Genomic DNA, 15010 nt, shown 5'->3' on the forward strand with positions numbered 1-15010 from the left:
CCATCTGATAAGTGGTAGTCAAGAAAATTTGTAATTACAAGAAAAGGTGAAATTGATTTCAACTCATCTATAAATGTATTAACTCATGATACTACAATAGTCTTCTACGAAGCTTTTAGCTCTTTAGCGAAAATAGTTTGGACACTCGTGGGCAACAAGATTCCAGGCCTCATCAAAGGCGGTGACCACCCTTTCGTCCAGAGGACCTTCCTCTACAGCAGGCAAGTTTTGTTGAAGTTGCTCTCGAGTTGACATCCCAATGATGACTCCGTCACCACGCTCACCCTGGAATATTAAAATTCAGTGATCAAAGAAAAACAAGACGCTGTGAAATCATGGATGACAGGATATTCAAGTACTTCAGGGCAGTTTTCAGCGCACATCTTAATTTTCTCACATCAAGCTATTTAGTTGGATTCTACAATAGTCTCAGCAGAATGCCAGACAAGGATTTATCTTGATTGAAGAATTCCAATAACTACAAAGATTTTTAAAGAAAAAAAAAACTAAACACTTTACAGTAGAGGTGGAGAGCTGCTGAAAACTTTGAGGATCTCCACAATACCGCTGCCATGTCTTACACAGAGGAAGCAGAGGCTGAGGTCTTAGAGGTGGACTCGTCCATCGCCAAACTCCTCGGTGGAAAAGAACTGGGGATGGATGAGATTCGCCCTGAGTACTTCCATGTCTTTGGATGTGCAGGGACTGTCATGGTTAACACGTCTGTAACATCGCACGGTAGTCGGGGACCGTACCTCTGGATTGGCAGACCGGGGTGGTGGTCCCTCTTTTCAAAAAGGGTGACCGGAGGGTGTGTTCCAACTATAGGGGGATCACACTCCTCAGCCTCCATGGGAAAGTCTGTTCCAGGGTACTGGAGAGGATTCAGGAGGAACAACGCAGTTTTCGTCCCAGTCTCGGAACACTGGACGAGCATTACACTCTCCGTCGAGTGCTTGAGGGTTCATGGGAGTTTGACTAACCAGTCCACATGTGTTTTGTGGACCTGGAGAAGGCATTCGATCATGTCCCTCGTGGTATCTTGAAGGGAGTATGGGGTCCGGGGCCCTTTGCTGAGGGCTGTCCAGTCTCTGTATGACCGAAGCCAGAGCTTGGTTCACATTGCCGGCAGTAAGTCGGACCTGTTCCAGGTGCATGTTGGACTCCTGCCCTCTATCATCGGTTCTGTTCATAATCTTTATGGACAAAATTTCTAGGTGCAGCCAGGATACGGAGGGAGTCCAGTTTGGGGACCAAAGTATTTCACCTCTGCTTTGATGTTGTCCTGATGGCCTCATCAAACCTGGGTCTTCAGCGTGCACTGGGACGGTTTGCAGCTGAGTGTGACGCGAGTTGGATGAGGGTCAGCAACTCTAAATCCGAAGCCATGGTTCTGGACCGGAAAAAGGTGGTGTGCCCTCTTCAGGTTGGTGGAGAGTCTTTGTCCCAAGTGGAGTTTAAGTATCTTGGGGTGTTGTCCACGAGTGAGGGAAGGATGGAACGTGAGATTGAAAGACAGATCGGTGCAGCTTCTGCAGTGATGCGGTCGCTGTATAGGTCTGTCGTGGTGAAGAAGGAGCAGAGTCGCAAGACAAAGCTCTCGATTTACTGGTCAATCTATGTTCCTACTCTCACCTATGGTCATGAGCTTTGGGTCATGACCAAAAGGACAAGATCCCGGATACAAGCGGATGAAATTAGTTTCTTCATTCCTCATCGTAGAGTGGCTGGGCACACCATTAGAGATAGGGTGAGGAGCTCGGTCACCAGGGAGGAGCTCGGAGTAGAGCCGCTGCTCCTCTGCCTCGAGCAGAGTGAACTCCCTGGGGAGGTGTTCCAGGCATGTCCTACCGGGAGGGACCTTGAGAAAGGTCTAGGACAAGCTGAAGGGACTATGTCTCTCGGCTGGCCTGGGAACGCCTCGGGCTCCCCCCGGAGGAACTGGAGGAGGTGTCTGGGGAGAGGGAAGTATGGGCATCCCCTCCTGAGACTGTTGCCCCCGCAACCTGGCCCCGGATAAGCAGTAGATGATGGATGCATGGAAAACTAAACAATTCTCCAAAATTATTAAGTTTCTAATTTAAAACTACTCTCCCTGTACAAAAGTTTTATTTGATTCATATCACTGCAGCTGTCTATGCACAGAAAATACCTTCAGTAGTGAGTGGTGGTACAGCCAACGGATAGCAGCAGAACCCAGGGTCGGTTTCTTTGAACCATATGCTGTCTCCAGGGCCTTGAGAACCAGATCTATTCCCTGGAAATGACTTAGCTTCCAGTATCTGACAAGAGAAGGAAGGCCTTTTTTTCCCCCTTGATTGGTGTTGACTAGTAGACAAGACTATATAGCTTCTTATTGTGTGTATAATATCACAAACAGGTCATTCACCTTTTTTGGTATGCTTCAGCAAACTTGTCAGTGAAGAATCGTCCTGCAGGCCAGGAAGTATCTTTGTCTTCGTAACGGTATTTCCCCGTCAGAAGACCACCTGCCCAGGAGAAGTGATGTCAGAATACAAACAAACTTAACTTATTTAAGGCCTGGTTGTGTCGCTCATAGCAATGATTTTTATGTTGACATTAAGAAAGGTTAAGTCTGAAAACAGCTTTGATCATGGTTGCAAAAGTAAAATTGAAATGGTTATACTTCCAACTTTAGTGGTGTCAAAATTTGGAATCGAAAAGATTACAGATTTCGCAAATGAAAAATTAACGTTAGTATGCAAGCACTTGATTATCATGATTTTATGGTATAGTTAGTGGTCAAGATTTAATAACTTTACATGCATTAGACAACCAACACCACTTCTAAGTTTCTCCGTTAGAAGTACAGCATTTCGCACTATAAAGCGCACCTAAAAGCCTATAATTTTCTCATAAATCCGCAGTGCGCCTTATAATCCGGTGCGTCTTATGTATGGATTAATATTGATATTAATATTGGTTTAAAAACAAGATCGCTGAAAAAAAGCCGGCAGACTGGCTGGCAGTCATGCCGCACTCCGCCACCAGGAGGCACCCTAAGAGGAAAAGCTGGCCAGAGTACGCCCCCTAACAACTGTGGTCAAGGGGCGTCGCCGAAGTTCCGGCTCTGCTGATCAACAATTCTATTAATTAAGTTTGACTAACTGACTGATCTGGCATTATCAGTCATGCCTGATTGATATGACACGCAAATTCGTGAAGTGTTCCACATTTTTGGGGGTGGCAGTGGCTCAGCGGTAGAGGGGGCACTCTACCTACCTCGCATGCCGACAGACCCCCTTGTGTGTGGTTGTGTGTGTTGCAGGGCCCTGTACACACTAATATGCATGCGTGTGACTTGATTGACAAACAAAAACTAGAGTGTGCGTTCTTAATCCATTCGGGGATTATAAAACAGTGTATTAAATTAAATATTAAATTAAATCTCAGTATTTCCCAACCACTGTGGCCCCGCAAATAACTCACTTTTAACTTGATTGGTCTAAAAATGCGAATGTCGAGTGTCAGTGCTGTAATCCGGAATATAGTGCAGTCCATTCTTTTAGTTTGTGGAAACACACGGAGAAACTGGCATAAAGCTGAATAAAAGACCCTCAAAGCTGAACTTCCAGCCTTTTCTGAAATTTCAAGAGCAGAGTCACTACTAGACAGAGGTGTCTGGTGTGCTGCAATTGATTTGCAAATGTATTTGATACCTGTGGGGGGACGGAGGCGCATACTTTAAGCTTGTGTATTCTGTCTGGCAGCAACATGCTCTGAGATTCACGGCGGTGAGACACCCTCGTTAAAGTCAGTTCTTAGTAAAACAGAGCGTCACATTTGCCAGTAAATTAGCAGCCTGACATTAAAAACTAGTTAAACAATTGTTTAGGACACACAGCAGCAAATAGCTGCACCTCACCTCCGACTGGACTACCGATCGATCGAAACAATATTTAATTAATTAACGAAGACGAACGTCAGAGCTTAGATATCTGCTTCGAACTTCCGATCAGAAAATAATCCGCCCTTTTCCAACTGAGTGGTCCATGACTTCTGTTAGGATTTGGCGCTATAGAAATAAAATCTAATTTGACTATGTTTTTAGATTATTTTGAACTACAGTATTTTGTAGTACTTTTATCAGTAAATCTCAGCAGCTAAGGAAAAATCCCATGCTTGTTGACTTCTTTCTAAGATGGAAAAGTGATCAAGTTTCCTTGATGAGGCTCAGAATGGCCGCATTGAAATAACAATAGGGACGTTCACAGCTGACTAAAGGGATTCCCAGTCATGAATGCTCTATCTAGTGGACAGATAGCGCAACTGCAGCCGCCAGTTTTCTTTAAGCTATTGTAACTTTTTTATTATGTGCGCCTTATTTATGAAATAAATTATAAAATACACAATTGATTAAAGGTGTGCCTTATAATCCAGTGCACCTTACAGTGCAGAAAATACTGTACCTGCTATAGCATTGTATGCATAGAATTTGATTCCGTAGTGTCTCAAACACGGAAACAACTCTGTCTCAACTTGCCTCGTAGTGGCATTATACATCCCCTGCGAAAGGTAGGTTTAAGTTGGAGTGAAACTATGACAATCAAAGACAAAAAATATTCAAGAGTTTTGTCTAAATTAAGAAGAAATATGTTGGACCAGGCATCGCAGCACATTTTTTGTATTTGTTCAATACAACTTTTTAAAGCTATTTCTTTGATAAACTGATCCTCCATAAGCAGCTGAACAAAAAAGTTAACTGTAAATGCAATTTCTAGACTAAACAAAATAGCAACAAAGTAAGAACATATAGAGAGAGAACTGGTAAAGAAGCAGCTGATTTACTTAAACAGCCATGGTGAATGATGATGAAACTATATAGTTTGAAAATACCAGAATACCTGAAAGACAGTGGGAGCAATCCAGTTATTGTGTTTGCAGATGCACATTATTTCAGCCACTTCCCAGGATGGATAATTGGAAAGGCCCAACTCCTTGAATTTTCCCTAGGGATAAAATTTTCATATGAAGGAACATCATGAATTGTAGACAAGAAAGCAGCATGATAGCAATACCAGTTCAACGAATGGAAACATTTCCCTAATGAGGGTTTAATGTGGTAATGTGATAGACCAAGTTTTGTCTGTCTGTAAAGGAATCGAAAAGGTTATCAAAAGATTTGGTCAGAGGATAATTTCTTACAGAAGTGGAAGTTTAAGTTTTGAGGTAGATTCTGTTATGTATGTCTTATCATTGCAAAGTAGATCCTTCTAGATTTCAGATGTGACACTACCACTGGTATGTAGCTGAGACATGCAAATTCCGACAAAATCTATTCAAACTTATTTCCTACTTATTTTACTCATCCAATGGAACTCTCATAATTTGGTACAGCTCTCTAATGCCTAAAATTGACTACGTGATTTCCTTGTTTGTCTTCATTTTTGTTCTTTTGTTCTGTATATTGTCTTACAACTAAAATGACCTTTGACCCATTGATTCAGAATAGAAACCTATCACTGCAGCTTGAAAAAAATATTTGAAAATAATGGGGAGTCAGGGTCACTCAACTTTAAGTCTGGAAAAGGCCACAGGTTGGAGCAACATGCATACATGAAACATAGATTCTGTTATTATTAGGCATGATTTGACGAAGGATGATCATCAGTAGATGAAAACGATGGTGCAGATGTTTTCAGAAGTTAAAGTCCACACTGATATATACAGTTGTCGAGGAAGAATGTCAGTCAGTTAATTCCGCATGTGGGGCTTGGATAGGGTTAGGGTGGAGGATCTTAAAGCTTCTGATGCACACCAGAATCTGTCTTCTCAATCTGGGATTGTGGGTGGAAATTAAGAAGTGAATGGAGCTGTAATTTATCTTTTGACGTCATCACAAGGACATGATAAATTGCCAGTCATCACTATTATATTGAACTCGAACTACATTTAAAATGAGTTTTAAATATTTTGTTTTGCTTTGGCGCACTGGATACATCAGTTTCTACCGTGAATTTTCTACTTTTTTGTTTTTAAAGATGAACAATACAATTCAAACTTCTGACCAACTGAGTTCCTGTAGGTGGATATAAAAAAATGTAGGGAAAAGTAGTTTTAGACTAAACTGTACTGGCTGGTCCGGCGTGTCAGTGAAGTGTATAATATCAAAACTTTGGCCCTTTCGGGGGTTAATAATTACTTTGAGACAAAGAAGTTGAATTTGAATATGTACTCTGCCAAAAGACAGGTAATGTAGATTTAGAATCAGTCAGATTTAATTTATCTGTGAAAGGAATGAAGTTATATTTTGAGAAAAAAATTATCATCGTGAAAAATTGTGTTTTTGTTGAGAACTCATATCATACTGATGATAAACACATGGTTCCTAATGCTGGAGACAGATTTCCAGGATCAAGAAATTTGTTAGTATTAACTTAACATCGTAATGACATCACCAAAATGTTTCCTATAATCTGGGCGCAATAAAAAAAAACAACAACTGGTGATCTCATGATTAATTAGGAAAGTCATCTATTTACCTCTTTGTGAAGGTCGTTGCAAGCTCTGAGTGTGTCCTGGATGGGGGTTTGACGGTCAGGGGCGTGAAGGTAGAACATTTCCACGCAATCCTTCTGCATCCTCCTGAGGGACGTTTCCAGCTGTGAGCGGACACACTCTGGTCTCAGAGTCATCCCATCCCAAGGGTTGGCCTTGGTAGCTATGCTCACTGTCACACAAACAGTGACTTGATTTGATTAAGGAAACTGATTCTTGAACATAGATATCAATCAGAAGTAGTGTAACACAAATGTTAAAAATTGACAGGGGTGCCAATAGCACAGTGGTTTAGACTCGTATGCAGAGTTACAAGTTGAAAGAACAGGTTGCACCATGCAAGCAAACAGTCATCAAATGTTTAATGATAACTTGGGACTTTGAACCTCACAGTTATATCAAGGAACAAACAGCCATGGATTAACTTCTGTAAAATGCAGGGAACTTGCACTGGAGTTTGTGAGCAAGAATAGCATTTCAGTTCCTAAACTCCACTGAGCAAAGAGGTTAGTTATTAGTTATTAGTTATTATTAGTTATAGGTTAGTTATTTTTATTTTTATATTTCATTTACATTATATAATATTACAGCTCTGCATTTATAGAGAGCTCCACATATTAACTTTGTTCCAACATTTCAATGCTGCACCTCCTTGGACCTCCAGGAAGTGTCATGTTAACTTTGAAATTGATCAGAACTGGTCTCAGTTGGCGAATTACTATCACAGTTAATTTGTATAACAGCGTTCTACATTGCCCCCCCCCCCCACCTCCATGAATAATATGTGAACTCATTCATGCGTGTACTTATTTGACAACTTACACCATAAACCACTTCAGTGTTTGTAATTTGGGAGACTATAAACCTGTCTGTTATATGTAGGTCTTCTTTTTCATACAGATTACAGATTACCAGTTAAAAATCACAGCATAACTTCAAATTGTTTATGTTGGCCCTACAATATACAAGTACATTCTTAAAATGTACACATGACAAATAATGTAATTGACAAAACAAATTTCAGGTGATTGTATATAAGAACTCAAGTACAAAAATAAGGACTTACAATGAGACAAAAAGTGTTACAATCCTCTCTCCCCTATATGTAGTTTCAGTATTTGAAAGGAATATGCATTTAAAGTGCAGTGAAATAATCACAGGTGTAGTGTTGCATGTTGGGCCTCACCGGTTTTGGGGAGGTTCAAACCCCCTATGAACATTTCTGTCTTGCCACCCAGATACATGAAGGCTGTGTCAAGCCTGGTGTGTCCCCCGTCCAGGAAAGTCTTCACAATTTCCATGTCCTCTGCTTCATGTCGACTACCCAATGAAGAAGTTCCCAGTATGGTGACTGGCCTTACAAACATGTTTGCTGAGCAAGCTTCTGTGAACAAATAAGAAGGTATGTTATGCAGTGCGTTTATTTCAGTGTAGTCCTTTTTTCATCCATTCCAAAGGTTGATAACATTTTCCTTTCTTGGGGTTTTGTTCCAGTCATAATTCATTTGCAGTCACATTCCTGCCACCTTGTGGTTATCTTATCCAGTTATTGTTGGTCAGTTTTTATAGTCGTTTGATGTAAACCATGACATGCTGAAGAATAGCCTTTCTGACTGGATATTTTTAAAAGTCAGTAAAAAAGCTGAAATACTTTTTGTACTTTCAGTTTTTAATACAATTAAAGTCCTGCACCAGATCTGTAGTCTATGTTATGCCCAACCTGGCTGGTCTTATGAAACACTTTTTCTACAGTTACACTGCTCCAGAAAGTACAAGAAAAATTATCAGAATAAATAGAAAAGAATAGGGGGAAAAAGAGAATCTTTATATATATATATATTATTTATATAACTCTACAACTCCTCAGTCTGACCTATGTTGCTCAGTAGTGTGCTTAGTATTTCTTTTACTGAATGAACTCTTGTGTCTCATCAATGTACTATACAACAGGTGATACTCATTGTGCAAGATGGCCCTAATGTCATCCTCTCCAACAATATTAGAAGCCCTGTGGATTGGTCTGTTCAGTTTGCTGGAATCTGACCCAGCACAACACTGCATATTGGAAAGAACTGGCCATCACACTGACCTCCTGAATTAACACAAGGTTTGCCTGCCCCTCTGTCTTCCTCAAGTCCACCACCAGCTCTTGACATTTCAAGGCAGGATGAGTTCCATGTCACAATAAAACTACTAACTCAGTCAATGTATGTATTATACTTCATCAACCACGGTTGACCTAAGACTAACAGTGACTGAAGAGAGGGGATTACACACTGCTGCATTTGTTCAGAATGATTTCTTGAAACGTCAAAAGCAATGGGAACCACGTGGTGAGTTACAATCGATTTGCTTCCCTCTTGTGCTCAAACTATTTATGACATGGAAAAACATGATAGCAGATGGCAGAATGATTGCTGCATAAAATAGATGGACACCAGCCCTTTATCCCATTTAGGAAGAAGTAGTTTTTGGGTTAGGATTACATTTTGTGTTAATCCACTGTTTTAATACAGCACACAAGTAGATCAGTCATAAGTTTGGAAAGTCTGTCGGGCCTAAAATCTACTTTGGCTGTAATTATCTAATGATGTCGACCATAGAAATGTGATTTATCAAAATCCTTGTCGGCAAATAGCTGTGATTGCTGCAGAGATCCCGTACAAAGCAAAGATAACTTTGTGTGATATCCAGCATCATGTGTTTGTATGACAGGTTGGAATGGCTGAATGAGTGAATTATAGCAAGTTTGCTCTACTTTTTAACTCTCAGATTATGTTCACCAGGTAGCTGGATCTGCAATGACACAGGAAACAAAAGTTAATGAGTTGACTAGTTTGATGATTTACACAGACACTCAGTGGGTTTTAAGTGTCTGTGTAAATCTTTTATTTTCATGGATGTCCTGGTGTTACCCTCAGTCTTTACAACGTCCTGGTTCAGCTTGGCATCAGCTCAACCACTGATTGATAACGCCTCAAACAAAGTGACATCCATTGATAGACGACATTGTCTTCAGTCTGCATGTATTTTCATAGTTTAACACCATAAAAGGGGGCAAACTATGAGGTCAATGTTCAATTTAGTCTTACAGCAAAATCTTTTTATACATATACATGTATATTTTATTGCATGCATGTGCCCCTCACCGGTCTTCTCTGGGAACTAAATTGTCTAAATTGTCACAGAGGGAAGTGCTGCACCTTTTTGAGTTAATGGGGAAACCAGAAGTAGACAGGGAGAGAAAACACTAACAGGGTACTGGATAGGCAGACAGTGCTGTTTCATTATTTCTAACAACTGACATCTTATAACCAATGTTATAAAACACCAGATTATGGGAGGTCCTGATAGTATAGGATAGGCCACCAGAGCAAAACTGTGCAGAAGGAAGACAGAGGGCATGAGATAGGTGTGATGTCTGAAGAGAGACTCATCACATTCTGACGGGACCCAACAGTTCTCGAAAATTGGACTCGACAGAAGCTGGTAGGCCCTGAACCAACATGCATGTTTGATGGAAGCAAACACCTAGAGACTACCAGAACCCAGCAGGGCCACGCTAGCCGAGTACCCCAACCCCAGCAGCATCCAGAAGACATCACCTGAAGAGCCACGGGGGGCGCAGAGAACCATAGACCAAGAGACCATGAGGAGGCAGCGGCAGCCACCTCGAAGGCACCCAGGACAAGTCCAGGGGGCACGGGGTTTCTTTCCATACCTTGTCATTGTTCACGTAACTTATTAACCAATTATCTATGCACACATTTTTCCAAAGTTTAGAGGAATTTTGGTCTTTAAGATTGGAATGGAATAAATTAAGTTATTTTAAATAGAAAAAATTATTTTGAGTTACAAGCAGATTGACTTATATATATATATATATATATATATATATATATATATATATATATATATATATATGAGCACAGAGGCACTGATCATGGCAGCACAAGAACAGGCCCTAAGTACAAGGGCAATAGAGGCCAATATCTACCACAGTAGATCTCACCAAAGGTGCAGGCTATGTAAAGAAGCCCCAGAGTCAGTCCAGCATGTGGTAGCAGGGTGTAAGATGCTCGCCAGGTCAGCATACATGGAAAGGCACAACCAAGTAGCTGTGATAGTGTACAGGAACATCTGTACCCAGTATGGACTAGAAGTACCCAAATCCCAATGGGACATACCACCGAAGGTGGTTGAGAACGACAAGGCTAAGATCCTGTGGGACTTCAGCTTCCAGACCGACAAACAGCTACTGGCTAACAAACCGGACATTGTGGTGATGGAAAAAGAGCAGAAGAGAGCAGTGGTGATAGATGTGGCGATTCCAGCTGATGCCAACATCAGGAAGAAGGAACACGAAAAGATTGAGAAATATCAAGGGTTGAAAGAACAGATGTGGAAGGTTAAGGTTAATGTGGTCCCCGTGGTAGTAGGAGCACTTGGGGCAGTGACCCCCAAACTGGAAGAGTGGCTCCAGCAGATTCCTGGAACAACATCTGAAGCCTCAGTCCAGAAGAGCGCAGTCCTAGGAACAGCTAAGATACTGAGCAGAACCCTCAGACTCCCAGGCCTCTGGTAGAGGACCCGAGCTTGAGGATGACACACAGATACCACCCCACAAGGGTGAGAGGGACATTTATATATATATATATATATATATATATATATATATATATATATATATATATATATATATATATATATATATATATATATATATATATATATAGAGAGAGAGAGAGAGAGAGAGAGAGAGAGAGAGAGAGAGAGAGAGAGAGAGAGAGAGAGAGAGAGAGAGAGAGAGAGAGAATTGGAGGGAAAACTCAGTGTTGATGGAACTTTTTTCACCCCGCATCGAAAACGATTCGCGTCCACAGGACAGCGTTTTCCAAAAGGTCCCCGTCCACTCGTATCCGCATCAGTGCGTTGATCTCAACGTGTATAAGTAGAACAACTCGGGACGTGTGGAAATTCACGGTTTTTCCTGTAGGAGGACCTCCATCACAGAGTTCTCCCACCAGCTGACAGCACATCCCGCTCTGACCCAGAACTGGCGTCGGCGTGTTTGGCGAGTGAGTGAATGAATGAATGAATGAATGAATGAATGAATGAATGAATGAATGAATGAATGAATGAATGAAAAAAATGAAATTTATGACACATACATAAAGAAACAGACGAATAAATATTTAAGTACAAAGCACGTTTATCAACGCATCTTCGATGTGTAGCTGTTATACTTCAGGAAATAGCTGGTTTTAGCTCCGTTTGTACATGTAGACACGTCACATGCATGACGTCACGGCGGCTTTGGTCCCAGGGACACGCCCCCCGGATAGAGGGACTTGCGGACACAGCGCCCCCACCACAACGGAGACCCCCAATTTCCCAAAAAACATCCACCTTGGCCAAAGAGTTACGTTTTCGTTCCGGATATCTGCGTTGTCGTGTGGACAGAAGGCGTAAACGCAACAAAACAGTTCCGACATCGTGTGGACGGGGCCTCATAGTTGTTGTTTTTACCAGGGAGTCACCATTAGTTTTCTACCTGAATAAACAAGTATCAAGAACACCAGTTTGGTATGAAACTATTTACTGTATACTTTGCGTTGTGTGTGTTTGTTTTTGTTTTAGTTTTCTTCAAATGATGAGTCCACTCCTGTGTTACCAACCTCCAGACATTTATTCTAGCAACACAAACCATATGCGAATGGCGATCACTATCCTCATCAAATTGCCTATTGAGGGAAAAGACAGCTTAAATTTAAGCACAACGTTAGACAAGACCTGACGACTGTCACCGGTGTTTGCCTAGCCCCCAACGAGGAGGATTGGTCCCACCCACCACAGACACGTACCTCTCTCAGCCGCGGTCATTACCGACTGAGGGGTTCCCTGGTATTCAGCACACCACCACCAGAGTACCGTAGGGGGCGCTCTAACAACTTATCAGACCATGAGAAGTGGAAACGAACTCCGCTCCATGCAGGTGGATTTTGGAGAGGTTAGTGTGTGTAGGACACTAGTTTGGTCCAGTAGGTGTCACCTGTGTCCTTTGTGTTACAGACAAGCAAGAGAAGAAGCTTTTGCTTAGTTTGACTGATATTGCAGGACCGAGAAGCATCAGCAGTTTTCTTTAACCACTTCATTTGTATGTATGACTTCTAAGTTATTAAAAAAAATAACAAAACTCTCATCTCAATAGAGTATAACTTTATTTATCCCTTAAGGGAATTCCATCAGGGAAATTAATTTCAGCACATAGTAAGTAGTACAACAGCAAATAGAAAGATTAATAAATAACCCATCAAGAATATACAAATAAAAATCACAAATAGGCATAGAAATAAAAAATAAACAGGCCTAGTTAAGTATGGGTATAGTGAAATGTCCATAGTATTTGTATTGTTTTTGCTGTATTGTTTGTGTCATCCCTCAGCTCTCGTGTGGACTTTCTTCTTCTTCATCTCCCCCAGAGAGGAGTTGAGCAGTTTAATGGCTCGGGGGATGAAGGAGTTCTTAAGTCTGTTTGTCCTGCATGTTGGAAGGCGCAGCCTCTGGCTGGTCAGGCTTCTCTGGTTGTTGGTAACGGTGTGCAGAGGGTGGCTGTCATTGTCCATGATGTCCAGCAGTTTGTCCAAGGTTCTCTTCTCTGCCACCGTTGCCAGAGGGTCCAGCTTCATCCCGACCACCGAGCTGGCCCTCCTGATCAGCTTCTCCAGCCTGGAGAGATCCGCCTTAGTCACACTTCCTCCCCAACACACCACACGAACGACAGGACGCTGGCGACCACAGACTGATAGAACATCCACAGGAGCTTCCTGCAGATGTTGAATGCCCTCAGCCTCCACAGAAAGTACAGCCTGCTCTGAGCTTTCTTGTACAGCTGCCTCGTGTTGCTGGTCCAGTCCAGCTTGTTGTCTAGCCACAGCCCTAGATAGTTAGATAGATAGATAGATAGATAGATAGATAGATAGATAGATAGATAGATAGATAGATAGATAGATAGATAGATAGATAGATAGATAGATAGATAGATAGATAGATAGATACATAGATAGATAGATAGATAGATAGATAGATAGATAGATAGATAGATAGATAGATAGATAGATAGATAGATAGATAGATAGATAGATAGATAGATAGATAGATAGATAGATAGATAGATAGATACATAGATAGATAGATAGATAGATAGATAGATAGATAGATAGATAGATAGATAGATAGATAGATAGATAGATAGATAGATAGATAGATAGATAGATAGATAGATAGATAGATAGATAGATAGATACTTTATTAATCCCGAAGGAAATTGCACTAAGACATTTATAGGTCTGCACAATCTCCACCTCCTCCGTTCCTATCAGAACTGGTCTAGGTTGGGGTCTGTCCCTCCTGGTGTCAATGACCAGCTCTTTAGTTTTGGAGGTGTTGAGCTGCAGGCTGTTGCTGTGACACTAGTCAACAGATTCCTTCACCAAGCATCTATGCTCCTCCTCCTCATTGTCCCTGATACATCCCCCGATAGCAGTGTCATCTGCGTGCCTCTGGATGTGACACAGTTATGAGTTGTAGCAGAAGTCCGCCGTGTACAGGGAGAAGAGGATTGGGGACAAGACAGTCCCCTGTGGAGCACCGATGCAGCTGACCACAGTATCAGATGTGGCGTCCTTTAGCCTGACGAACTGTGGTCTGTCGGTGAGGTAGTCTTGTATCCATGCAACCAGGCCGGTGTCCACTCGCATTTGTAGGAGTTTTTCCTGTAGGATACAGGGCTGGATGGTGTTAAAGTCACTTGAAAAATCCAGAAAAAGGATCCTCGCAGTGCCACAGTGGCTTCTTCCACACCGACCTTTTCCCGGTAGGCAAACTGTAGAGTCCTCGGCATGTTGCACCTGAGGCCTGAGGAGATTGAGGAAGAGCCGCTCCAGAGTCTTCATCAGATGAGATGTGACCGGTCAGAAGTCGTTTAGCTCGCTGGGCCGGTTCTTTTTTGGGAACTGGAATGATGCACGACGTCTTCCAGAGGGTGGACACCTTCCTGAGAGGCAGGCTCGTGCATCGTTCCCAGCTGAGGTGCTCTCAGAAAGCATGTGTATCCATGTGTAGGGAACCGCCTCCACCTCCAGCACCGCTGCTTCCACCTCCTCTCACCTGAACATGTTTTAGGAGCTCATCAATGAATTCACAGATGGAAATACCATCATGGGCAAGTCAGCAAAGAGACTGGAGGGAACAACCTGCTGTACCAACTGTTAATAAATGACCGACACCTTGTGACTTAGTGGACACATTTGACATAGAATTAAAAAGAGACTTGTTTCTCCTCTGTTAAGCATAAAATTTGCATAAAGTAAATGTGTACATAACTTTAAGTTTGCATATGCTGTCATTTGTCATAACCTTTGGAAAACATGTTAGTTTTAACTTTATTAGTTTATGCATTTTTAAATAGTCTGTGAATCCAATATTTGTA

At 41.8% G+C, this 15010-nt stretch overlaps 1 protein-coding gene across 1 annotated transcript; it reads right to left on the minus strand.

The window, feature by feature from the left end:
- Positions 1-20: 20 nt before the first annotated feature.
- On the minus strand, positions 21-12415 carry akr7a3 (aldo-keto reductase family 7, member A3 (aflatoxin aldehyde reductase)). Its single transcript, XM_068316359.1, has 8 exons — positions 12384-12415; positions 7706-7903; positions 6504-6691; positions 4866-4970; positions 4431-4527; positions 2390-2489; positions 2153-2282; positions 21-285 (listed from the first exon to the last, which is right to left on the minus strand). Exons 1-8 carry the CDS (start codon positions 12400-12402, stop codon positions 124-126), a joined length of 999 nt encoding a protein of 332 aa, XP_068172460.1. The 5' UTR covers positions 12403-12415; the 3' UTR covers positions 21-123.
- Positions 12416-15010: the final 2595 nt, after the last annotated feature.

The sequence above is a fragment of the Antennarius striatus genome, chromosome 5, assembly GCF_040054535.1.
Source record: "Antennarius striatus isolate MH-2024 chromosome 5, ASM4005453v1, whole genome shotgun sequence".
NCBI classification, from domain to species: domain Eukaryota; kingdom Metazoa; phylum Chordata; class Actinopteri; order Lophiiformes; family Antennariidae; genus Antennarius; species Antennarius striatus.

What these genes read in the sequence shown, in the direction of transcription:
- akr7a3 (XM_068316359.1), bottom strand. An exon ending in TTGCTCCCACTGTCTTTCAG is followed by an intron (nt 4,528 to 4,865) that starts GTATTCTGGTAT and finishes TACCTTTCGCAG; the next exon opens with GGGATGTATAATGCCACTAC. An exon ending in ACCACCACTCACTACTGAAG is followed by an intron (nt 286 to 2,152) that starts GTATTTTCTGTG and finishes TTAATATTCCAG; the next exon opens with GGTGAGCGTGGTGACGGAGT.